This window comes from Ambystoma mexicanum, chromosome 7q, assembly GCF_040938575.1.
Source record: "Ambystoma mexicanum isolate Mex_15411 chromosome 7q, UKY_AmexF1_1, whole genome shotgun sequence".
In the NCBI taxonomy this organism is placed as follows: domain Eukaryota; kingdom Metazoa; phylum Chordata; class Amphibia; order Caudata; family Ambystomatidae; genus Ambystoma; species Ambystoma mexicanum.
This window is the reverse complement of record NC_090941.1, coordinates 1,041,969,875-1,041,995,473: the sequence shown is the minus strand read 5'-3', so window position 1 is coordinate 1,041,995,473 and position 25,599 is coordinate 1,041,969,875. Positions and strand designations below refer to the sequence as shown.

At 45.3% G+C, this 25,599-nt stretch overlaps 1 protein-coding gene across 1 annotated transcript; it reads right to left on the bottom strand.

Moving 5' to 3' along the window:
* Positions 1-1,465: 1,465 nt before the first annotated feature.
* Positions 1,466-2,407, bottom strand: LOC138528116 (olfactory receptor 51E2-like). The gene has a single exon (XM_069639568.1). It carries the CDS (start codon positions 2,405-2,407, stop codon positions 1,466-1,468), a length of 942 nt encoding a protein of 313 aa, XP_069495669.1.
* Between the last annotated feature and the right edge of the window lie 23,192 nt (positions 2,408-25,599).

The following is a 25,599-nucleotide window of genomic DNA, read 5'->3' as shown; positions in this document are numbered from 1 at the left end:
ATACTGTTGACCATTAAGTCTAACTAATGAGACAAATGGCCATTAGAAATGTTATATTTATGTTACAGCGGTTCAAATCTCAGAATCCACATTTCCTTGACAGCTCCAATGGCTTGTCAGGCACACATATACCTTTTCCCCCTTGACTACAGTACTTGGGCCCAAAAAACAAATCTTCCTTGTTCAGTCACCAACCTACCCAGGAAATACTACAACCTTGACCTGGCCTGCCTAGGAAAATGATACATCAGCAAAATGCGCTTTGACGCGTCCGTTTTTGCACAGTCCACCTTGTGGCAGTGGCGGGCACCTTGCAGGCATACAGGCTGAGCATGGCAAGGACTTCTGGGCTGTCATCCATGACACATCCCTTGGTCAATTTCTCAGGTTACACCAAATCCTCTTTTCCATCAGTGCAGTCAAAAGGAATTTATTTCACTGAAACTGGGTCAGCAGCAAACGGTGCAATGGCTTTCCCTTTCCATCACCCAAAGAGACGGTCAGACAAGTCAGTCAGGCAAGCGCCCAGATGCCTCCCGGATGGGTGCGCTATACAAATGGCAAAATACGTAAATAAATACATTGAAATATGAACTGATGAACATTCCTCTACATCAATGGACAGTTCCAAGAAAACGGCACCGTGTTTGTGTGTTATGATTCTGGGTCTGATGCAGTACATCCAACTGTTAATAAAAGAACCCCGTCCCCGCCCTTGACCGAAATTTAAGTTCCACAGCAGACGCCATGTTTCCTCGTTGCGACCGTGACCTCGGTAGCCATCTTTGATTGACGCTGCAACCACCCTCGTCACCTAAACTCTCCATAACTAATATGAAAATATGCACCCCTATAGTGGCAAAGTCAGTGTGAGGGTAGAGGCGGCGGCACCCCCCCTGACTCCCCTGATTGCCAGTGCGCCCCCTAGCCTCCAGGTGGCGCCCTATGATTTGGCTCCCCCTCTCCGCACCAAAAGCTGCCTCCACCACTGCATCCCTGCCATGCTGATGTAGCAATGCATGAATGCAGATGTTGACATCTTATCTCTAGAGATGCCACTCACTGTGTCTAATCTATTTCCTAGAGGTACACATCTTGGTACTTTGGTCAAAGTTTGCTTTCCATGTGTGTTTTGCCCTTGCACAGTCCTCTAAAACATCCAGCTACAGTGCCCAGTAACACATGCAGGCTGGTTAAGTTCCTCTTTGCAAGATCTCAAAGGGGGGAAATGGAGCGAAAGCTTGGTGTGTATGTATCTTCCGCCATGACATCATCACTATACAAAACAAAATCCTTAGTCCAATGTACACATTTTATCATTGAGATAAATGGCCAACCACATTTGTGGGCTGTCCTAAAAATTAAGGTATAACAAAATGTGATTAAGTATTGATTGTGTTTGTACAATAATGTGTCATCCATCACACGAGTTTGGTAGCTCAAAAGCATATGTGTCCTTTGGGATTCATGAAGGTCTTCGCTGGAATAATCCCACTATACTTCTCCTTATCATATTTGTTTTTAAACCATAAACCAATGGGTTCACAACAGGGGGGACAAAGAGGTAGATGTCGCCCATCACAATAAAGATGATGGGAGATGAGTGCCTCTCAAATCTGTGCACCACTGACAGCCCTATCAATGGGATGTAGAAGACCAGCACTGCAGAGATATGGGACATGCAGGTGTTCAACGCCCTCAGGCTTTCCTTCCGCGAGAGGCGGCACACCGTTCTCAGAATCATCACGTAGGACAAGGTGATAAGCACTACGTCGACTCCCATGACGACGAGAATGGCGCTTAAACCATAGACAATATTGGGCATTGTATCTGCGCAGGCGAGCTTCATCACATCTTGGTGGAGGCAGAAGGAATGGGACAACAGCCTTTTGTTGCAAAATGGCAATCGTTGAATGAGAAAGGGGATCGGGGAAAAGAACACTGAACCGCGAACTACAGACACCAGCGCAATGCATGATATTCTTCGGTTTGTCAGGATGGATGAATGCCTTAATGGATTGCATATGGCAATGTAGCGGTCGAAAGCCATGGCCAGTAAGACTGTGGACTCCATAGCAGAAAGGGAATGGATCAAGAACATCTGGACCAGGCAGCCGTTGAAAGAAATTTCTTCAATATCGAAACAAAGGAGGGTCAATACTTTGGGCATGGTGCTGGTGGAGATCAGTATGTCAATAGCAGCCAGCATTGAAAGAAACAAGTACATGGGCTCATGGAGGCTTCGGTCTGTCATGATGACGTACAAGATGGCGCCGTTTCCTAGGAGTGCAATGATGTACATGAGGCCCAGTGGGAACGCCATCCAGACGTGTGCAGCTTCCAGTCCAGGGAATCCAATCAGGAGGAAGGGTACGCGGCCATAGCTGGTCATGTTGTATGTTGTCATGGTGACCAGGAAATGCTCTATGGGTCTTCACTGCTCTGCATTTTCTGAAATAAAAGACATCATTGTTCACAGTGATGCACACAAGTATACATTTTAGGCTTAGCAGTTTTGGAGTTTCCCACCTGGGAGTAAGGCGAGTTACCACCTAGCAATGTGAAGCAACCAGGTGGAAAGGGCACCAGAGTTAAGGAGAGGTGTTCCCTTGATAGGAATCCTTACCACAAAGAGCTTATTTGCACGGTGGCCTCCACTGTCTTCATCTGCATGGTAATTAAGGTTGCTGTTACAGTACCAGCAGTCAAGGCCCACAAACAGGCAAGACGTATAAGGGGCGGCACAAGGACCTATTCTACCCGGCTATGAGATCTCCAGCAGCAGCTCTAGAGGAGTGCCAGGCGGACATTAAGCTTACATCATGTAACACCTCACTGCCCAGGTTTTCAGGCCATCTTTAATAGAAACCCCCACACGACACACATAAGCAGCCATACAGCATTTTCGAGTTCCTTAGATTACCAAGGCACCACATGTGATGTCACTGTTTTGCCTATTGGCCTTTCCCATGCTGTCCCTTACTAAACCTCCCCCTAAACTGCAGGTCTGGATGTGAAATAGCACTTGAAATCATGGATATGCTAAAAAAAACTCCAAGCCACGAGATGTCCACCCCATGCATGTTAAGCCTAACTGAGGCCTTCTTTCACAGAAAGATATGCACATAGATAGACATTCGAATATCCTGCCACGTGACACCCACATGCCAGGTTAACTAGTAACAGATGTTAGAGACTCAATCATTGTTATTAAACCAATTTCCTTCAGTCAATATCATGCAAAGTAGAGTTCACAGACCTACTTTCCAGAGAGGTATTTTGTCTCCCACCCAATATCTACCCACATGATTGGCTACTGCCTATACCTATAGCTCATTTAGTGGAGCTATGTGACTTAAATATCTACCTCCCAAATTGATAGGGAAACACTTTTCATATTGCACCATTCTGCGCCTTAAAGTAACCCTGTAGCCATAGCCTTCAGCCACACCCATATCACCCACCTCACTGTAGCTGTAACTTTCCCCTTTTTGTCTTAATCCCATTTTTTAACTCTCTTTTTAAAAAGACCGCATTCCCCATAACCGTGGTTATCATCAATGTACTACAGGTATCCATGGTTATCCATAAGCGCACACAAATAAACAGGGTGTCCATCAAAAGCGAGCAAAGTCCAAAACTCTTCCCTGCCCTCCCAGGCACTTAACAAGTTTCCCCCGCTGTGTGCCATGCTTCCCCCACTCCCTTCAAGTTCTTTTTCCCTCCATAGCCCTCTCCCATTCTAATGCATTCAAAGCTGTCCAACAGCTCACAGAGCTGAAATACTGACCTAGAAATTCTCTCAATCTGCCCTTCCACGGACTTCTCAGAGAGAGGTTCCTGTAAACTAAAAGGTCCAGGATCAGGTGTTCATCAACTTCACCATACTCCAAGCCTCCTTCAACTCACCAAAAGCGTGTGCCTCCTTCAACTCATGCAAACTCCAAATCCCATTGACCTTATGTGAACTCTAGTCCTTCCCAAACATATTGTGTGACTTATTCACCATCATCAGTGGCATAGCCAGTGATGGAACGCACACCACCATCGGCCCTGCAGCACAAACATGTGAGCAAATGTTGCCTTTTGTTATTAAATACCAAACAAATGGCAACATATTCATATCAGGAGGCCACCTACCATCTCCCGGGCTCTCAGACTTCAGCTAGACTTTCTTCCATGTGATCTCCCTTCCTTTCATGCTGCACAGTACAACACAAATGATCCTGCTTGTTCTGTCCATGAACCCCTTCCCCCACTTCTGCGGTGCCCACGACCTGGACTACCCTCTCTGGGCATGGAATTTGGAGCAGAAGCTTATTTTGTGTTGCTTTCTCAAGCTCCGGGTGCCTCATGCCTGGGTGGTAACAGCCTTACACCCTGCATTAGCGGGCTACACTGGCATGTATTCCCCCGGTATTAACTTTGCTTCAGGGCTATTCAAAACGAGCATGGTGATGGCAAAAAGGCAAAATTGTGACGGCACCTTCTGATCAGGCGATCGCATGAAAGGCAGCATTAACAACTGCTGCCTGCAGTGCACTAGAGTACAAAATTAATGATCTGAAACACTTCCGGTAAGTCATTGATCTGCATTGACTCTTCTAAACCAGCCATCAACATTTGCTGGAGTAGGACATTACCCCAATGCAAACTCAGGGGTGGAATTCTGTAAATACTCAGCACCATGCTACACCAGTAACAGTCCCATCAAAATTGGGTACGCCAATTATTATGAATTCCCTAGCACATCGAAGTCAGTTGTGAAGGCACTAGTTATTGTTCGCTCATTACTTTCTGAGGTGGTGAGGTCATACCTTCAGTTGGTCTTTTTCATAGATTGGAGGCAATTTGAGTGAAATGTGTCAACGAAGGATGCCAATAGTGTCAACTATAAAATAACCAGCCACTGGGGCATGTGTGAGCCTTGGGTGCTTTAAGTGAGGATGCATGCAAAACATATAAGAAAGAGGCCTGGTTTCTCTTGGGTTGTGCATCACAGTGGAAAGGAGTTACCTCCAATCCTCAAACTTCTGTGTCCTTGAAGTCTTCAGAGGGGGTTGCTGTGGTCTTCAACCTGCTAAGATGCTGCCAACATCCAATTATATGAGGCCAATGGCTGTTGACATATTGCCCTTGTCGTAAATATTCTCTAATATCCGGTACAGTGGCTTTGTTCACCTAGGTCTTCTGAAAATGGATTGAAGGTCATGGAGAAGTGGGTGTCTCCACTGTGGCAAAGCCCCCCCCCCATGCTCTCAGTGTTTTTGGATGGGGTAGTCACAGAGCTTGTGTGCTACCCCCGGTGGTGTGATACCATTCCCCAACTCTGTACCAGAGGACTGTCACCGGAAACATGCACATTCGATTCCAGTTGCTTTAAGGGGATCCCAGGTGTATAGCTTGCATCGCTGTGCTGGTCAGCCCAAACAGCAGAGAAAGAGCATCATTCTTTACAGGTGGAAGGCACTGTGTCTGGTTCAGCATTTTACAGTGTGGCATGGGCAGTGAACGATCCTGGATGTGGATTACTGCGGTTTATAGTGATTATTTCGAATGACATTATTTTGAATGCAAAAATGTCAAATATTTTACTGAAAAATAAAATGTGAATGTATTTTTTTTGTTATTTTGTGTTTGAAATGGTGGGGTTCCCCACCAACCCCCCCCCCCCTTTTTTATCCCCCTTTTTTACGACATTTTTGTCATTCGAAATGTCTTTTGAGACATATTAACTGGATACCGATTACTGCATTAGGGCTGTCTGCTCGGTACCAGTCGAAACATAGTTGTCCAATCTGAGATGTTGGAAGAGTCTTATGAGGGTTCGATCTGCATAAGCCTGTGACCCTGACAGTTCACATAACCGCGAGGTGTGAACATGCCATGAAGCCTAGTACACCCCTCCTGGTCTGGACCAACCTTTGTCCATGAATGCTCTAGTTTGTGCACACCCTCCCAGTAAGCACAGCCCAGAAGAAGGGGAAAGAGTGCTAAAAAGGACTTGAAAGATTCGGATTTGGTCTGGGAATTAGTAGCTTGCGAGAGAGACACAGAGATGGCAGTTAAGAGGAGACAGTGGTGGGAAGGAGAAATAAGGATCAAGGAGGTGGGAGGGCTATAGACTAAGGAGACCTATGGAGAGAAATAGAGCAATGAGGAAATAGAATTGGAAGGGAGGTTGGAGAGAACATCAGGAGGGAGGGTGGAAGGAGTTGTGAGGAAGGAGGCAGAGAAAACATGATAAAGATGGATGGTAACAGTTGTGAGTAGGACTGAATATGAGAGAGAAAGTTTAAAGGAATGTTAAGGTGTGAGGAGGAGAAAACAATAGAGAAGAGGTTGGGTTGCTCTAAATTTAGGAGGTGGAAAAAATGTCAAGAAGGAGGCTGGGTGGAGCGACAGATGGGGAGAAGGAAGGAGCTTTCAGGCGGAAGGTGGATGAAAACCATCAAGCGGTAGAGAGAGAGAGAGTATATTGAGGAGTAGGTTGGGAGGATGCACACAGATTTTACAGGAGGAGAGACAGGAGAGTGCAGTGGAGTGGAGAGGACATAGAAAGAGTGTTCCCCTTTGGGGAAAAAGATCACTGTAAATCATTGAAGGGGAAGACAAGGTAATTGTTTAAGGGGATGAAGTCATAACCCTGTGACAGGAGGTGGCGAATGAGATAGGGCACTGAGGGTCTGATTGTCAAATCTATGGTGAAAGCTGTGGGGGTTTGATAGGACCTACCAAGGCTGAAATTCTAAGTGGGGAAAAAAGAACATCTGTACTGTATGCACATACAGTTATTTGAGTAGCTCATTAGTACTTGAAAAATACATGTCGCAGGTATCTAATTAATCAATAATAATAATAAAAATAAATATTATTATTATCATTATTAATTATTAATAATAATATTAATATTCATTGATATCCATAATATGTGCAATACATGTTGAAGAAATCATAATATTAAACATTTCATAGGTTTTTATAAACATTGATATCAAACATTTTACAAGCAACACTCCTTAATCTATCAAATATTGCTTTAATATTTGGGGACCATCCTAAGCGTAGACTGACACTTGTTTCTCAGGGTTCTATCATACAAACAAGGAAGGCCAGGCCAACTTTGTTAGGGCATTCATTATCTGCACACTACACAGCAGAAGAATCACTACTACACATTAACCGATAAAAACAATAATTTTTGTGATAAAGAAAAGCCAATTTGTTAAGAAGCGTACACCTTTGTAAGTCAGGATTTACTTTGTGGGTACTAAAGTTCCCTTTCAGACGTTAGTACCACCCCAGCTTTTACTTAGCGCAGCACTGCCCACCTCAGCAGTAGCTTTATATTGGGGATACCTGTTTGGAAATCGGACTCCTCCCCTGTACGTGTACCTCTTCCCTTCTGGTACTGCCTTAAGCTACTGGTTGAAACTGAGGCTGTGAGGTTGGCACACACGTTCTTCTCTGGGCTATGGGCATGGTGGGAGGGTGTTTGGATGCTGGGAGTTAGCACCATTTTTTTCAGTGGCCCAGGGTGATTCTAGGCCCTGCCCACTTATTGAAGCTCCCATAATATTTGCCATAACGAGTGGGGGCCTTTCCCGGGCTGGTCTGAGACTTCCCGGGCTGGTCCGGGACTTCCTATGTGATCCCAGCTGAGCCACATAGTCTGCTATTGGCCAATCACACTGCAGAGATGGAGATCTAGAAGGAGGCTGCTTGGATATTTTAGAGTGCCATGGTTCAGCTTGCTTTTTCTAGGGCACCTGGTGGATGCTAGCCCTGATTCTCTGTTACAGCTCATGGGTCTTCCTTGAAATGAAAAAGATCTAAGGTGATTGGCCGCAAAGTAAGAGCAATCGATACACTGTGTAGATAGCACCATTAGTTGACAATGTCAGAAAATTCCCATGGTATGCAGCCAATGAAAGCAGTACAAGAGGAAGTCCTCTGTGCTTATGAGTCACACTCGGAATCAGTGGTTCTAATCCAGAACCTCAGATGTCAATGACATCAACAGCGAATGTGTGGGAACCAGCGATGATCCCCAATCTAGGTCCAGTGGGGGTGCCACGCTTGGTGTATGATAAGCACCACTTTGACTGGAGAATGCTTAGTACCATAACCCATGACCAGACCCTGATAATGCCCCCCTTTACAGGTCACAAGTCTAGTGCCCAACACAGGTTGAAGCAGTCCTGGCCTTGGAAACATAACCGTTGAGTGGCAGAATGCTGCCTTTTGGTTATTCTCTGTAGAATTGCACATGCAATAATAATTCATATTCTATAGCACTATGTGCTGGATGCCTCACACATCTGTAAGCGCTATAAGAACAGCAGCCGCAGAATGGCGGCTATGGCCATGTCTGAGGCGAGCGCCCACCTGGTCCTGATATGGGCGCGTGGACGCATGGGAACCACAACAAGGACATCAAGCAGATTTTCTTTGGGATGTCGCACAATGCAGACCTAGCTCCTAGAAGCAGTGGGATATTTTACAGAAAACATGGTTTTGCCGGAGTTCATGTCAAACATGGAGGACTGAACAAGGGATGAGTCCACAGATAAAACACTACTTGTCATGCGTGGTCCCTCAAGGTTCTCCTGTGCTGCCTGACGTGTTTAGGTCTTGCAAAATAGAGCTTCGTCTCTCTTGCGGAGCGGATGAGTCTATCCTATAAGAAAGCTTCTGCTCAGGGAAGGCCATAAGGTTTTGCTGCAGTTTGTGAATTTGTGCAGCCTTGTTGGGGGAGGGGTGTCTGCTGCAGCTTAAGACGGAAAATAGTGCAGCAAATTTGTCTGCGCAATTTCTCCAGGATATTCCTAATGCAGTGTTATTCTCGGCGGCATTTCCTAGTAGATTCTGTTCCCTTTGGTTGGCACGATGGATTGTATTTGCACTGACATCCTAGATGTCTCACTTTCAAGAAAAAGCAAAAACTGCCATAGCTGGTTCTCTGGTCGCCTTCCTATTGTTATTTATTTATTTATGTTTGCCATTTGTATAGCGCGCCTAACCCGATGCCATCTGGTCGCTTATATTAAATAATACGAGTATGAAGTACATTTCTTTTCTAAGTTGCATAGATACATAGTACAGGTTATTAACATGTTCATTCAGCTAATGTACACAGTTGCATATGAACATGTGAGGAGGTGAGCAAGGCAGAGGGGCTCATGACAATACAATTATTCACATACATCAACGGATCAGCCAACCTAGTGAACGGGTTGAGACAATGTGAGTATGGTTCTGTGTTCTGGGATAGCTAGCTGGCTATCGTGCATGAGTTAATTACGTATTCCCTGTGTAAAGAGTGTGGGGTTCAATTCTTTAGGAAAGGTCCAGAAAGAGTTTTCTGCTCTCAGTTTGGCTGTTAGGGCGTTGCATTGTTTTGCAGCGATTGTGGGGAAACTACTGCCACCTGCTTTCTGTGGTTTCAATCTGGGTGTGGCTAGTGGCTGGGTGTGGCTAGTAGGTTCACGTGAGCGGGGCGAGCGGGCCTGTTAGATTGAGATATGGCCACTTTGTCTGACATGTATGTGGGAGCCGCCGTGGGCAGGCATTTGTGTGTCAGGATGAGAGTTTTGAATACGATACGTTCTTGAACCGATAGCCAATCGGCATTCTGTCCGATTGTGGATAATCTCGACTTCTACAGAAAGCCCCAAACTCTCAGGACTGCAATATACTTGTTCATGCATCAATACTTTAATGCAACCTACATTTCTTGTAGACAGTCAGGATTACAAAGGAGGAATACATATTGTATACCAAGCATCGGTCAAACTGGAAAGCACATCTATCACTTTTATATATATATATATATATATTTTTTTTTTTATTTTTACATTTGTATAGTGCACTACAGCCCACGGGCATTGAGGCGCTTCTTCAGGAAGGTGTAAGTAGGCAAGAATACGACTTTGGAGCATGCGATTACTTAGTTACATATAAAGCGGTAAGTTGCAAGTACGTTAGGCAGACATAGGTTACAGTTGAGGACCAAGCAAATGCTAGGCATATACATATATATATATATATTTATATATTGCAGTGGTTGGTTTTGGGAATGGGATTAAGGATCTGGAGACATAGCAAAGTGATTCAGTGGAAGACCTTTAGCCCAGAGTTATGTTTGTGAAAGCCAATGTCTGATCTGAATAACGTTATTTTTGGAATGAAAGTAAGTAAGAAGATGTTGAAGCTACGAAACATACATGTTCAAAAAACCTGTGCCCCTCCATACCTTTATCTTTTCATCAGTTTCTCCTCCACCTTGAAAAGGTACTGGGTGCCACGCCAGCTTGGCCCAGAACAGTGTTCCCATCGGGGCCTACAGAAGGCCATTCCAAATCCAGAAGATATTCATCAGAAGACCATGGAAGGATGTTGGGATTCAGGCAAGTTACTCTACGAACCTTCTGCACCTTTACCGCTAGTCTTTACAGGGACACTAATGAATGGGAAAAAAGAGCTTGTGAGCAGACTGAGCAAGAATCACGACCAAGCCACCAAGAATTACATGGATGGCTGTTTGTATTCTGTATGTGAACCACCTCTGCACATGTTACATCTTAGAGGTACAGCAGAGGTTGCAAGAGGTTTAGGACTATGACTCCCATCAGCCCATGCCAGCATAGTTAGCATTGAGGGATCATGGGAGTTGGTGATATTGTATGTATATTTATTCTATATAAAGCGCTTAAGCATAAGTGCTATATAATAACACATCATTATTATTTGGCCTTGGCCATCTGCTTGCATTCACAGTCATTTGGTGATATGGGCCTATACACACTGATCTTAACTATACATAGGGTGATCCATTCTTGTCTTAAGTGTATATCACATTAAACTGATATTGCAACCATATTGTGCGTAGTGTTCATGAGAATAATGCTATGTGATGCCACTTCCTGTTTTGTCAAGGGGTGAAAGGTTGCGTTCTATCGCTTTCCGTGATGTCACTTCGGGATGGGGTCAAATGACATCAGTTCCTGTGCTGTCTCAGAGGTCAAGGGTCATGTGATGTCACTTCCACTGCCCCAGGCATTTTGGTGAAATGGCGTCCTTGTATGGAAGGCAATTATACCGCTGGTAAACCCCCTAATAAAGAACCCCATGCCCATGCATATGCCCAATAATCCATCCATAACACCATGCACTCTTGCACAGTCTCACTCACCCTTGCACCCACCAACACATTCATGTAAGTGACCAAACACAAAAGTGCACACACGCTCACTTACCATCCATCCAGACGCGCTAATCCCTGTGCACAATCGCACCAATGGGATCCCCCATTCATGACTCATGCAGCCCATCTACACAACCCCACGGCACGTGGGCACACACAAACACAAACATTATTAATCAAACGCGTTCACTACTAAAAAAAAGGCAGACCTATGTGCCTTGTCAGTAAATGTCACCATATACATGCACACATGAGAAAGGAACTCCTAGTCGTACCCTTACTTCTTGAAATTAGACATCACATGCCCAAGACTGCCAATCAATGCCACCATTGGATGGCACATCTAATGGCCACATATTGTGATTGTTTTCCGCACAATCTGTCCAAATGATGCCGCCTCAATGGTAAACCGCACCAATCTGACAATGACACTGATAACATATTGTCAGTTTCACAGCTCCCTGCCAATCCCTTTAGTCCTTTGGAAAGGCACGCGGGATCTCACTTTAGCAAAGCAGCTGACGCCTGCAACCTTCACGTTCTCAGACCAGAGCATCTTTATCTAATGGACGTGCCAGTCGCTGCTTGACTTGAATCCTTTGCTCTGCCCATGATGCTCTGCCCATGATCTCTGCCTGCCCCTGGTCTCCCCATCTGCCAGCTTCTCCGCCGTTTGCCTGTTTCTCTTTCTGGCATGTATGAATGCATGACTGATTCTCTCTCCATCTGCTTGGCTTCCCGCTCCTCCGCTTTGTAGGGGTCTGTGTTTCGTTGTGTTGGTTATTTATTTACCCAGTCTTGATTTTCTTTCCGCCTCACTATGGGGCTCTTTCTTTTGTTATTGTAATCCCTCCTTTTCTCTTTTCATTGCAGGTTATCGTAGCAATCCCTTCATTAACTCCTATGTATCAACACTCCTTTGTATTAAAACAAGTTTTACAGTCAGAAAGACATGTGCACACACCAGGACACGCAGCCAGGATCTCCATGGAGCATGACAGGCGACTGAAGACAAGGAGAGGGTTCCTTTACCTGTTAAGATGCCAAAGCCCCAGAGCGCAGAAGGAACACATTGGTACTGTCCTATGTAAAGTGAAGTGTAGCCAAATGCATCCCAGAGCACTATCGACAACGCTGGCCTTTATAAGGCAGGTGTGGGCGCCACTGGGGCCTTACCATCATCAGGGACTTCCCAGAACAGCAGGGCTCCAACAGGACAGTGTGTACAGTAGATGCAGAGCAATTAATACAACACAAATAAGAGACACAAGGCCAGTGAATACACCAAGCCTAGGCTGCAAGGCACATTTTAGATGTGCCATATGTGCCCAAGGGAAGAAATACATATATATTGAAAAATAAACATACACAACATTGCACTTAATTAAGGAGATCCGGAAGAACCCAAAGTGATTACCATACATCAAAGCTTCGATTTTGGCCCTATTAACCTGAGTCTTGTCCAGAGCAAAACAAATAACTAGTCTCCATATGAAGCCCTTCTGCCCTTCAGCATTTGTTGTTGTCACTTTATTCTCAAATGAACAGTTCACTAAATTAGCACATTGTTGAAACAGGATCAAGGAATCGGGTCAAGATGGATGTGATTGCCTTCTGCATTGGAAGTGGCAGCCGAGTGCACTAGCCATTGGTCCAGTGGCTGGCGACTAAGTCACTACTTAGACACCGCTAGGATTCCAAGTTAAAAGCTTTCTCCTTTTCAAGGGTAACAGATACTGCGGGGGGACACAGACTAATCTGGTTAAAAAGACGCCTACGGTTCAGCGCGGTGAATCACCCTGGTATGAAATCGGATTGATCCGGGTGAATGAGAAATGGCATAACTGGTTGTAGCCGGGAAGCTAGGACTCGCAAATATCTTTATGTCCACATTGACTAACGACAACGGGCCGTATGAGCCACTTTCCAGAAGGAGCTTCCGCCGGCTTCAAGAGAAGCGTGATCACTGCCGCTCTCTGCGATTCTGGTAGCGATCTCGTCTCCAAGGATTACTCCTATCGCTGCATAAATGGGGGCAAAGCACTTCTTTGTACTTTTTATAGAATTCTGCACAGAGCCCGTCTGTTCCGGGTGCCTTGCCATTGGCCAGCACATTTATGGCCAACGCAAACTCCTCTTGTGTGAATGGTACATCTCGATTAGTTGCCACTTCCAATGACAGCACTGACATTGAGAGAGAGTCTAAGAAGTTGTTGGCATCTGACGTCCTTTTGTCTAAAAACATAAATACGTATCGAGCATGGCGTCATGACTGCCATACACTACACCCGAATTGTTGCGCACTGGCAATAACTCTGCTCCCCCCCATAACTGTGCTCCCCCCATCAGTCCAAATGATTCTTGAAAGCGATCTACCTGGTTCATCCAATTCGCCATACCTCCTGACCATCACCGGAACTGAGAAATATCTTATTTCCCTATCTTCCAGTTAACTGAACATATCTAGTTCTCGTTTAATGTCCAGTACTACGTCTGCGCTTTGCTTGGGAGTATGCCTGCGCCAGCCCTATACATTTCCCCTCAGATGAAGCCAGTTCCTTCCAGAAGTTACGCAGCACCTCAAACACTGTACTCATCGCTATCCCCCATATGTACACCTTGGATGTCTGCCATAGGGACCCCACAGAGGTCACTAACCCTATATTCATCTCGAAGAATGTATGAATATGAACATGCATGTTGACCTCAAAAGCAGTATCTAACAGTGCAAGCAGTTTACATTACCGAAGAGGTCTACTCAAAGCCTCTGGCCCAACAGTGATGAGTGATCAGAGAGAGTCTGCGGTAAAATCTCACACTTTCTCATCTGCCCCAGCAAGCTGTGACCTGCGATCCAGTTGTCAATACACAAAGCCATGATGTGAATGGAGGAGAAGAATGTCAATTTTGTCCTTGTCCGATGCATGCATCTCCGAACAACGACCCATTTGCTCTCAGGCATACCTTCAACTATTTCTCGTGCCGAGACCGTTAGTGAGTGGTATGTCGTACCAAAGCGGCCTAACCATACATTTAAAGTAGTATTAATATCCCCGCCCCATATCACCTGCACCTCAGGTGTACCAACGCATATTTGAAAGACGCGCCTATTCATTCTGCATAATCAACATTGGGCCCTTATACATTCACAATCAGGAATGTTGTCCCATTAATGACACCATGCAGAATAACATGCCTCCCTAGGGGATCACATTTAGAGGACAAATACATGAAATTCAGGGATCTATGAATCATCGTCAGCACCCCTCTGGATTGAGTGGAGTAGTCTGTGTAGAACCTGTGGGTCCCCCACATTTTGGCAAATTACTTGGGTACCCACTTAGCTGCATGTGTCTCTTGATACAGCATAATATCGGCTCTGTGACTGTCAATAGAGCATAAGGTTTTGTGCGTCTTTATGGGGTTATTCAACCCCTTACTATTCCAGCAAAGCAGCGCAATCTCCAACATGCCCACCTCACCCTTGTAATCCACTCCAATCACAGAAAATCAATAGGTAAACTGGGAAAGCCTTTATATATATAGTGCATGCAGAGTCATCATAGCTGAGAACATTTTTCACATATACCCTCCCCAGCACCCTCCACCCTTCTCCCCCACCACAGCCCCATCTCCTGCGGTGTATACCCCAACCAGAACATAACAATCAATTCTAGTCGTATGAGAACTAGCCATCCGCGGGTGCCGGATAGCATCCACGCTTACATCATTACTAACTTACTAACTTGCTTCATAGGAAGCAATGCAACTGGGAGTAGGAATAACATACAGAACTGTTACCCAATCTGACATAGTTACAGTGCCATCCACGTCAGTTGCTTCAGTAGTCAGGCAACAGAATGTTACTCTCAAGAATTTTCGTGCCCTCCTCCGGTACTGTGAAGAAAAGTGTTTTCTACTTAAATTGAAAACAAAGCTTTGCCCGGGAACAGCATGACATACTTAATACGGCACTCTCTCAGGTGTTTGTTTGTGCCCAAAAAAAGTGTTTTGCTCATTCTGCACCACCAGGGAAAAATCTGGATACAGGAAGACGCTACTGACCTCATGGTGTAGTTCACCTTCCTCCCTTGCGCACCTCAACAGCAGTCTCTATAGTTCAAGATCGTAGCTATGATCTGCATGGGGGAACCCTGGGTGCCAGGGATCTGTTTGCCCATTCCACAGTGAAGTGTGGCGAGAGATCTGGTTAATCCCAGATCTTCAGGAGATCCTCTACAAATCTTTCCATATTCCCTTGCTGACCATTCTCAGGGATCCCCACAAGGCGCACGTTGTTGCGTCTGGAGCATGACTCCAGGTCATTGCAGTTTGCCTGAACCACCTTAAGGTCCTTGCCTAGGCCCAGAATTGTTGTCTGCATTTTCAGGACATTGTTTTAGGTATGCCCAATCCAAGCCTCAGCCTCAGTTATAGAGGCACTTCCTTTCTCAAGTTTGGTTTTCAGAGAGTGCACACTGACAATATCATCCAACTTCGTGCTGATGGATGCAAAACCCTCCTGCATACCGCAGTAAATCTGTGTTAGATTTGGTAGAAGGACTTCCACCACTTCCAAGTCCTCGTCCATGTCAGCACCTGGTACTGGGCTAGAGGGTGGTGTCCTGGGGGTGGCCTAAGCAAAGGCATCCAGGTATCCTGGCTTCTTCCCCCCACTCCTCACTATATTGCAATGAGCCATCAATATCAAGGCTCAATATCACTGTCCTGGACTTGTCTAATTATGGGAGAGTCCCCCTCTCTCCCACACAGTATGAGGAACTCTTCTTGTCACTCACTATGTGTCAGGCAGCCAATAACCTTACATGAGCCCCTCATTCATCCATTCAGGATATGGGCTCTCATCTCCACATTCGGCTGGACTCCTAGCTGGCCTGCCACCTCTCTGTCACCTGACCTCAACCACGGCATTGATAGTGGCTCAGACTGCCATGCGCTGCTGTTCACAATCAAGCCTCTTCCCCAGCGCTGTGCCGCAGCACCCTCTCGCTGCCTAGTCGTCGGCTGCTCAAGCTCTCTCCATGCTGCTGATCAAGTCAGATCACCACAAATCTCGATACATACTCCACAGCACACAGGCAGTGAAAGGGTAGCTTGGTGTTCCTATCAACTCTGGGATCACACAGCACCTTCTGGTGCCCACAGACGTCAGAAAGCCCCAGTCCCACCATGCACCTCTCATCCAGGTTGCACACCAGGGTACAATTATCAGTCGGCCTCCGGCTCTGCAAATGTCTCAAAAGGATAGCTTGCCACCTCTGCCATCCCCCAGCCTTCAGTCAGGCAAAAGACTGCAGTAGCTCTGTTAGGATCCTGTGAAAGTGTGAATGCAGCATGGAGCTCTGCAATGAAGCTGCCACCGTGCTTTATCACGCAACATCTCCCCCAGGAGTCTATGCTCTTAAGAGGGGTGTGAAGGTGAACCAGCAGTGACCCAACCAACACAGTATCAAAGCTCAAGATAAAGGGAATACCAACCCCAAAGGAGTACAGCGAAGTTACAAAAGAGTGGAGAAAGTAGCACTCTGAGCCTTGTTACATGGGTAGTAGGTAATTCACTAGCCACAAAAGGGATACATTGGTTGAAAACAGGAGCGCTTGTGACCTAACCAGTCGCAGTGGTCCAAGTGGACTGAGGGGGCAATTCAAAGTCAACATTTTTTAGATTCAGTTCTTGGTGGACTGACACAGTCAGATCCGGTGTCGAACATAGATGCGAGTATGTCAGGCTCAGTTCGGGCATGTAGGGCATGTAGGATTGTGGAAGCCCCAGCAGCAAGCAGGTGTTCAGAAGGGAGGAAATGTGGTTATTTGTTGCGGTAAAAGGGCAGCTGTCAAAGAAGCAGGTTGGGGCGGTCCCAAGAACACTTCAAAGTTGGCCAGGCAGAGTAGGACTTCAGCCACTGGGAGGGGCCGATGAGTTACACTCGAGCGGTTTGAGTCAGCGGGTGACTGTCATCGAAGTGATGATGTTGGGTGCGTCGATGGCAATCGATGATGCAGCAGTTCAAGAACTAACTGGGTTGAGCCATGGCTGTAATCCCTGGTTAGAGTCAGCATGTGACTCTCAGGTGATTTGGTTTGGGTCCCGACATTAAACAGTTGCTTTGGGCCTAGCACCTGACTAGCTATAGCCAGGGGACAATGCTGTGTCAAGCTGGTCTAAAGTGTAAGCAATGTTCGATGTGGTGGAGGAGCTCAGCAACCAACACTGGTGATTTCCCTCTTGTTCCTGTTGCGTTGAACACAGAGAGACCAGTTCGGTGTGGTGGAACAGGGAGTCTCAGCTGGTCTGGTCCTCCAGTTATTGTGAGGCCCACTCAAGATCTGCTCTCTCAGATTAGGATATTACAGTGCAGAGTGGTAGGTCCTGATACACAGCAGATGTTACTCCCAATTTGCCATGCAAGTGGTAGGGAACAGCTCTTTCCTCTGGTTTAGGATATTCCTTTTTCACCTCAGGTTGAGGGCTTTGGAAAGTGCAGTTTTCCCAAAGGAAGTCCAGTGAGATCTTAAGAATGAATCTGCGATCTTAAAGGATCTGAGAGGATCTCAGTGAATCTTTTAAAGGGGTGATTCTTTTAAAGGTGAACATCCTCTGGGGATTGCACTAAAGCTACCCTGCTTTAGTGGTCTACTCCGGCTCATGGATGAAGTGGATTTGGCCCTTCCGATGTCACAATCAAAGTACTTTGCTCCAGAGGGAGTGGATGGGACAGGAAGGAGAAAGACAGTGAGAATCAAGATGGTGGAAGTCTTCTGCCATCACCCCAGAGCCCTCATACTTATTATAGTCCCACCCCGTTCCTTCTCACTGAGAACCAAGACATTTAGAGATGCAGGACCCTGTTGTGAGGCTACTCCTTTTGAATCTGTGTGCTCCTTTGATGCCCTGGTCTAGTACAGCTGCCTGTGTGCATCTGTCTCGAGAGTAGGGTGTTACCTGGCCTCACAAACAGATCAAAGAGGAGGCCAGGTCCTCCCCACTCCTGTCCCGCCATTTGGTGGGCTAGAGCCAGCTGACCAGAATACACATCACCTTCCACAGTAGAGCTGACTCACAGGAGCTGACACGCGTGCAACATCAATTAAAATGTGGCAGCCGTGATCATTAGTAATACCATGCACTATGCCTAAACTCAGGCATTGCTTTATTTTAGAGATTATCCTGCCATCATCATGAGGTACTTTTAATCATTGTCATTTGGGTGCAGAGGTGTAAATCTCAAATGCTGCCGATGCGCAGCAGAGACTTTTCTGTCACTGTCACATGTGCATCTGTGACCGCTGGACCTGCTCAGTGTCACAGGGAGATCAGGTGCTGTGTCTCAGGATACTGATGCAGCAGGTCACAGGAACACATTGTGCTTTTGGCATGGAGCTTGTGAAAGGGGAATCGGATCAGCAGATTACTCTATCAGAGACTGAACTACCCACATCATTTTTTTATTCAATAATATAATAAAAAATAAAAATTGAAAAGCCAGGGCTTTGCACCATTGCCAGAGGCAAGTTCCTCACACGCCCTCCTGGCAAAAGTACTGACTGAGGCCATTTGCATTGGAGTGGTGCGATGCAGGTTTGTGTCGGATGTCCATGTTCAATCCCTGTCTGGATGATAAACTGTTGCCCAAAATCCAGGATCTTCACAACTGGGCCTGGCGCAGGCCATCCTTCAAGCTCTAGAAAGATTACTGACAGGCAGGGGTCCAAATGACGTTCTTCTGCAGTTTCTTTGATGTGATCTCATTTAAGGGAAGGGCAAGGGTACCATATCTCTTTAAAAATGTATGTTAATAACCCATGAAGCCTAAAAGGCCCTGACTTGAGAATGAGTGGTGGGGATGTACACATCTTTCCCCACCTGGATTTTGGCCTGGAGAGGCTGTTTTTTACCACCACCTACTTGTAAGTTATAGTACCATGCACTATCTGGCATGTGGATGCCTTAATAGTCACGCCAATAGTCAAGCCAGCCTTCCTCATGGTTTGAAGCACCTGTTCCAGATGGGATGCATGGTATTCCCAGGTGCTGGTGAATACCGCCATGTCATCTAAGTAGGCAACGCTGACGTCTTCCAGCCATGTTAAGACCTGGTTCACCATCCTTTGGAAAGTGACACAGGCATTCCTTAATGTGAAGGGCATAACTGTAAACTGATAATGCCTGTCTGGGGTGGAGAATGCAGACCTCTCCTTTGCAGGATCAGTCAGACCGACCTGTCAGTACCCGGCCATGAGGTTGAAGGTACTCATGAATTTGGCAGCGCCTAACCGATCAATAAGTTCAGCTGCCTGAGGGATGAGATGTACTTCTGTCTTCATGACAGAGTAGAGGCCCCGATAACCCATGCAAAAGCAGCCCTTGGTTTTCACACCAAAGGACTTCTTAGGGACCAGTAATACTGGCCTAGGCCAGGGGCTGTAGGACAGATTGATAACCCCCAAGGCCAACATCTTGGAGACTTCCTCCTTGATGGTGTCTTTGACCTTTTACAACATCACTGGGTTACTGGCTCCAGTGTTGAAATGATGGATGCACCAATCAATCTTCCAGTGAAACAGCAAGAACAGTGCTACATCTGCTGTTCATAGAGGTATGGGGGAATGTTAACACCCTCAAGAGACTTGTCAGTGGGATCCACATGTAACAAGTCATGGAGGAGTTTAGACTCCCCCTCGGACTCATCGTCCGTGACCAGATCCATTACTAAGTCATACCGGGTCTAATGGGTTTTGAGCCGGTTGAGGTGGAAGAGAAAATGCGTCTGCCTCAAGGTCTTGGTGTCAATGAGGTAGTTAACCTCACTGATCTTTTCAAGCACCACTTAGGGCCCAGTCCACTTGTCGTGCAAGGCACTGGGCTTGACAGGTTTTAAAATCCAGACCCTCTGGACTGGTGTGTGCTTTATCATGCCAGTCCTCTGGTCATGCCAGTGCTCCATGAGATGCTGGCTGGCCTTCAGGTTCCGGGTGCTCTATTCCCTGTACTTAGCCATCGTGGAACAGAGACCAAGCACAGTGACCACTATGTCATGGGAAGGAGTTCAGGGGTTGCCCTACCAACCTTCCTACCCCACACTTAAGAGGATCCCTGATGAGATGATCAAACAGAAGATCAAAGGGGCTGAGCCCAACAGTATGCTGTGGCAGCTCCCAGTAGTAGATCAGGAGGCATGGCAGGAGAATATCCAACTTTCTTCTGAGGGGCTCTTCCAAGCCATCTGTCATGCCCTTGAGGGTCTTGTTGAACCACTCAGCAATCCTGTCGGTCTGTGGGTGAAAGGCTGTGGAGAACACATAGGTTATTTCGCATTCATCCAAGTTTGCCTTCATATGTGCTGATATGAAGTTGGATCCTCTGTCAGAAATGTCTTCTTTAAGGAACCCCACACAAGAGCATATTCCAAAGAGAGCCTTTGTGACCAAAGGGGCTTTGATGCTTTTCAGAGGGACAGTTTTGAGGGCCAGCCTTGAAGTACCAAGGGGCATGATCCTGTGGGATGTCTTAACCCACTAATCCAAGCATGCTGCTTGCCAGAAATCCCCAGAAAGTGCGCAGTGAAAACCTGAAAAGGCCACCATCTACTTTTGCCTATGTCAGTGGTAACACAGGAGACCACTGCAAAACCCATCATTCAGCTGCTCACAGAGCAAAATCATTGCAACAGAAAATGATTTCAAAAATCTGTTTTAATTTGGTGTCACATTTGCACAAATCATGGCCCACAAACCACCAAAAAAGATCCAACCTCCTTGCTGGGTGGTCAACATCATTCTCCCGCAAGAATCTACATAAATATAAGGACAGAAGTGTATCTATATCTGAACAAAGTCCACTTTTGAGGATTGCTTGCTGGAAGAAACCTGTCAAAAATTGGTGTAATACCATTACTCACCTCTACCAGAAGCCGGCATTTTAAAACCATTTTGTGTAAAGTTGTACATTGAACCCAAACTATGCCAAAGAAAGACTTGCTATCAGAAGCCTAAGAGGTGGATACAATTTAAAAAGATTTCTGAAAAGGCTTGAAGCAAGAAATAGTTTAATGTATGTGTTAAAAATGTGACTTATATTATAAGATAAAACCGTTTTTGGACATTGGGTTTCAGAGTTAAAAGTTTCCCACACTGTGTTCAAACGAATTCCACACCTTCTCCCTGGACAAAGGAGACTTCCCCCTGCCCTTGGCTAAGATATTAACAGGCTGGTGTCAAAAGGATTTGGGAGTGGCACCCTGGCCTGTTGCTCTCAGTGCAGACAAAGGAATCCTTGGGCTGAATAGAAAATGCTAATTCGGGTGTGCCTGACAACAAACTGCTAGCAGGAAGAAGGACATGTGACCTCTGAGTCAGCCCAGACCTCGGAGGCAGAGAAATACATTGTGTGGATTCAGAAAGCACAGCACATGTATGTTTTAGAAAAATGCTTATAACAAATTGCACTGAACTGACCAAAATGTGAAACTTTGAGATTGTTAAAATGAAAAATTTGCTCCCAGTTTAAGACTAAACTGGACTCTGTGCGATGTTCTGAGACCAAACCCCGGAATTATTCATATTGTAGCTACTATGTTTATGCGAGGAACCTGAAAAATTACAGAAATGTGCTCAGATGGGGTGTGCATGCATGGATACAAATTGGTGCAGAAATAATATTGAAAAACTCACCAAAAGCGCAAAAAGTGGTCATTTCTGAACCAAAGCTCTTAGGAAGATGAGAGTTGAACAGAAATGTACCTTAGTTAATCTGTCATGTGATTTATGTAATATTAACAAGTTGTGTATATTGTAAATATGTGTTTTCTGAAAAATAAGATATACTGTACATAGACAAAGGGGAGTGTTTTCCCCCAAGTCATAAAGATGACAGAGGATGACACGCTGATCCGTTCTCCAATCAGGGGACAGGGAATCCTCTAACCTATCAGATCCTTATGGGGTTGGGCATTGTAGAATCAGCCTCCCCACCCATTTTGGAAATACATAAATAGAGACTGCTGAGGACAGATAGGACACACACTTTCCACTTCTTAACTGATTTCTTGGCGATGCACCCTGCAGGAAGATCCATGCTCCAGACATAGACCAGAACTTAGAATCCAGACTCCAAAACTTGAAGCAGAAAGGCCCAATCCCAAAAGCTGAACCATTTTCAGCAGGCCTTCAGAATCTAGCAACCTGATTCTAACCCCTAAACTTCCAAAGGGCTCACACATTCAACAGCCGGGCTGTGCTGTTTTGCTATTTTAGCCAAGAACCCTGTGCTAGAACCAAGATCCAGACCCGCAGAGCAGAGCTGTAACCCAGAACCCATCAAATCCAGTCCAAGAGGCCGCGCAGACTGCAGTGCCATGCTGAGACCAGAGTGCTGGAGACCTGTCCGGTGGCGAGAGAGAATCCCAGCCAAACCCATGACCAGCTTTTTGACGGGTCCCACTCCATTCCAAAGCCATACGAGTGAGTATCCTGTCAAGAACTGTACAGAATCAATCTCTTAGGTTAAAGTAATTCTATTCCATCCATCTCAACCTGTCCAGAACTGCATTACAGAACTTCTGTTGTCTATCCTAAATTCTTCTCTCCTCCACATAATCTTGATAATTGTAGCAATAACCATCTTGGCGCTAATATAGATTTTCTGGAGAAAGGCAATCGTCTCGTTCAGACAGAAACCATCCGGAGGCGCCTCTGGATCGGTGGCTGGGCTGTCGTGTAGTTTGCAGCTCCATAGACTCTTTAGTGTTAAGAAATCTTTTTTTTCAAATCTTCAATAGCGCATCTTTCATTTTGAAATCTTGACTTTATTTCTGAAAAATCTACCTTCATAAAAACCTCTGTAACTTTGGAACCGCATGTCCTAAAACCAAAATTTAACTGTCATTTCGAAGCTAAGATCCTAGCTTTCTAAAGAACCTAAAACAATTCCTTATAGTTTTTCTGCAATCACGTTTCACGCACGTGGAAAAATTGCAGCGAATTGCATTTTGGTTAAATTTCACCACATGACAGAATAGCTGTTTCTTGTTTTCAACTGCTGAAATTCGTTTTCAATCTGACAATCCTTCATGAATCACTGATAGTGTTGACCTCAACCAATCCAAAGTAACTCTCACTTATCCTGAATCTCCTTTAGTGAATTAAACTCATTTTAGCATATTTTACCTTTCATTGCAATCACATTCAAAAGTATTTCTGCCTGTTTTAAAATCATACCTGTTTTCTCTAAGCTTGCTGTGGGATCTCGGATTGAACTGCATTATTGATTGTATTACTGAAACCTGTGTGTGCTCATTTCCATCTCTTCATATTGCATAGTGAGGGGAGTTAATAATAACAGGGGAAAGAGTGATCCTATTGTCTTTTGTGGAAATCAGATATAGTTTTATTTCTGTGTTGCATTTTTCCTGTCTTGCATTTCCTTGAACCCATCCAAAGTATTCTCTGCTTCCTTATTCTCCTATTCCTACTCCTAACTGATTAAATAGATTGTTGATATTGTAATATTACCCATTGCTGATCACCGTTCATATTTATAAGTGTGCTATTCAGATATCATTCCTATTCATAAAAGTGTGATATATATATATTGTTCAATTCTTCAAATCAACCTTTTAATTTGCAAAACAAGCCTACTTCTTGGCTCAGTGAGGTCGGGGAGTGTCATGATTCCTGCCCCTCATGTCCCCAGACCTCCAAGATGTCAGGCTGGAGCCAGGCCACAATCACCTACATGGACCTCAAGGGCCTCTCCATCCCTCCAAAGACCCACTTGGAGTCAGACTTGGCGCTTGATGCACCAGACTCACTCATTCCCCCATAGGATAACATTGGGGATTGGACTTGTAGTGCATTGATGGGTACAAGATGGATGCCAGAACTGCGTATTGCTAAGCAGTAAGCCCAGATGCACTCCATGAGAACCTAAGTTCTATAACTCATTGACCATGATGGTAACGTGGATTTACTGAGTAATATCAGGCTAAATAATGATGTATATCACATTATAAACATCATTCAATTAAATGGTTCTTCTTCCATCCATGTAAAAGCAGTTACTTCAACTAAAGCTTTAGAACAGATAGACCAGGAATATCGAAAGAAACATTTGTAACAATCGTAAGTGATAAGGTTCGTTTTAATTAACCCATCATCTTTTTTTCTTTCTTTCAAAATGAAATATCCAAACAAGGATGTATCGACAAACAATAAGTTATATACATTTGTTCCACATATCATGAACCTTCATTTAGTCATGAAATCATTACTGTGCGTCGTAAAAAACGACCAAAACAAACTAAATCAAATATAACAGTTAGAAACAACTTTTCATCTGTGTAGCAATCCCCATCAGGGAAAGTGTGTGGGGGCTCTTATACATAAAGACAGCTCCCTCCGGGGAAGCCCTTATGTGGATGTTGCAAAAATAACCAACGCGTTTCGGATCCTATAGATCCATCTTCAGGGTGGGGCTTCACTGTTCTTGTATTCATGCAGGACTGTAGTGGTTTATAATTCTTTTAAATCTTCCTCAGCGGGGAGTTTAGAAATAACAATTGTTTTAATCTATTTGTCTAAAACAGTCGATTCTCAAAGCTAAACTATCTGAATAAGATATTTAAATGTCACTGACCTCTCCCGGAAGATTGATGAGGTCCGGGATCAGGACCTAGTTAAAGGGAAGTACAACGATAACTAAAAGCCAACCCTCTCATTTGAGTATTTAAATCTACCAAGGTTTCCTAAAAAAAACCTGCTAACTTTCGAATTTCTAATCACATGGCAGTGCACTCCCCCCCCCATATTTTGCTTTTGACAAGATGGATGCCCCCACATATTTCTGTTCCCAGAACTGCATGTGCGGTCTAGTCTTTTGGGTGTGGTTCAGCCCAGAGGCACCTGGGATACCCAGAGACTATTTAAGCCACACCTAGGCTGAGAAACATGCTTTGCATTTTCTGCACCTGCAGCGTGACACTCACCGTGATCGGCTCGGTCTCCAGTAGGCCTGCATCTTTCTTCTGCGCCAGCTCCTGCAAGAACAAGAACACCGTTAGGAACAGCCTTACCTTGTGGCGCTTCTGCACATCAGTCATCGCTCCTTCTGTTCTGCGGGCATCTTCGGCGATGTCATTCCCATCCTGGCACGCCACTTCCAAGGAAAAGGGAAAAGAACAGAAAAAAGGCATTAGTAAGCATTCTGCAAATCTTCGCTTATTTTTAAATATTGCACGAGCTTCAAACGCTTACCTGAATCCCAGCCGCTCTGGGGGAACTCTGTCTCTGGAACTTCTCATCCATCTGCAAGAGGGAAAAGACACTCCAGGTTAGCGTGGAAACATCTAGAGGCGTCGCATACCGCGCTTAACCAC

Excerpts from the sequence above, each read along its gene's own strand:
- LOC138528116 (XM_069639568.1), bottom strand. The coding sequence starts at position 2,407 with ATGACAACATACAACATGACCAGCTATGGCCGCGTACCCTTCCTCCTG.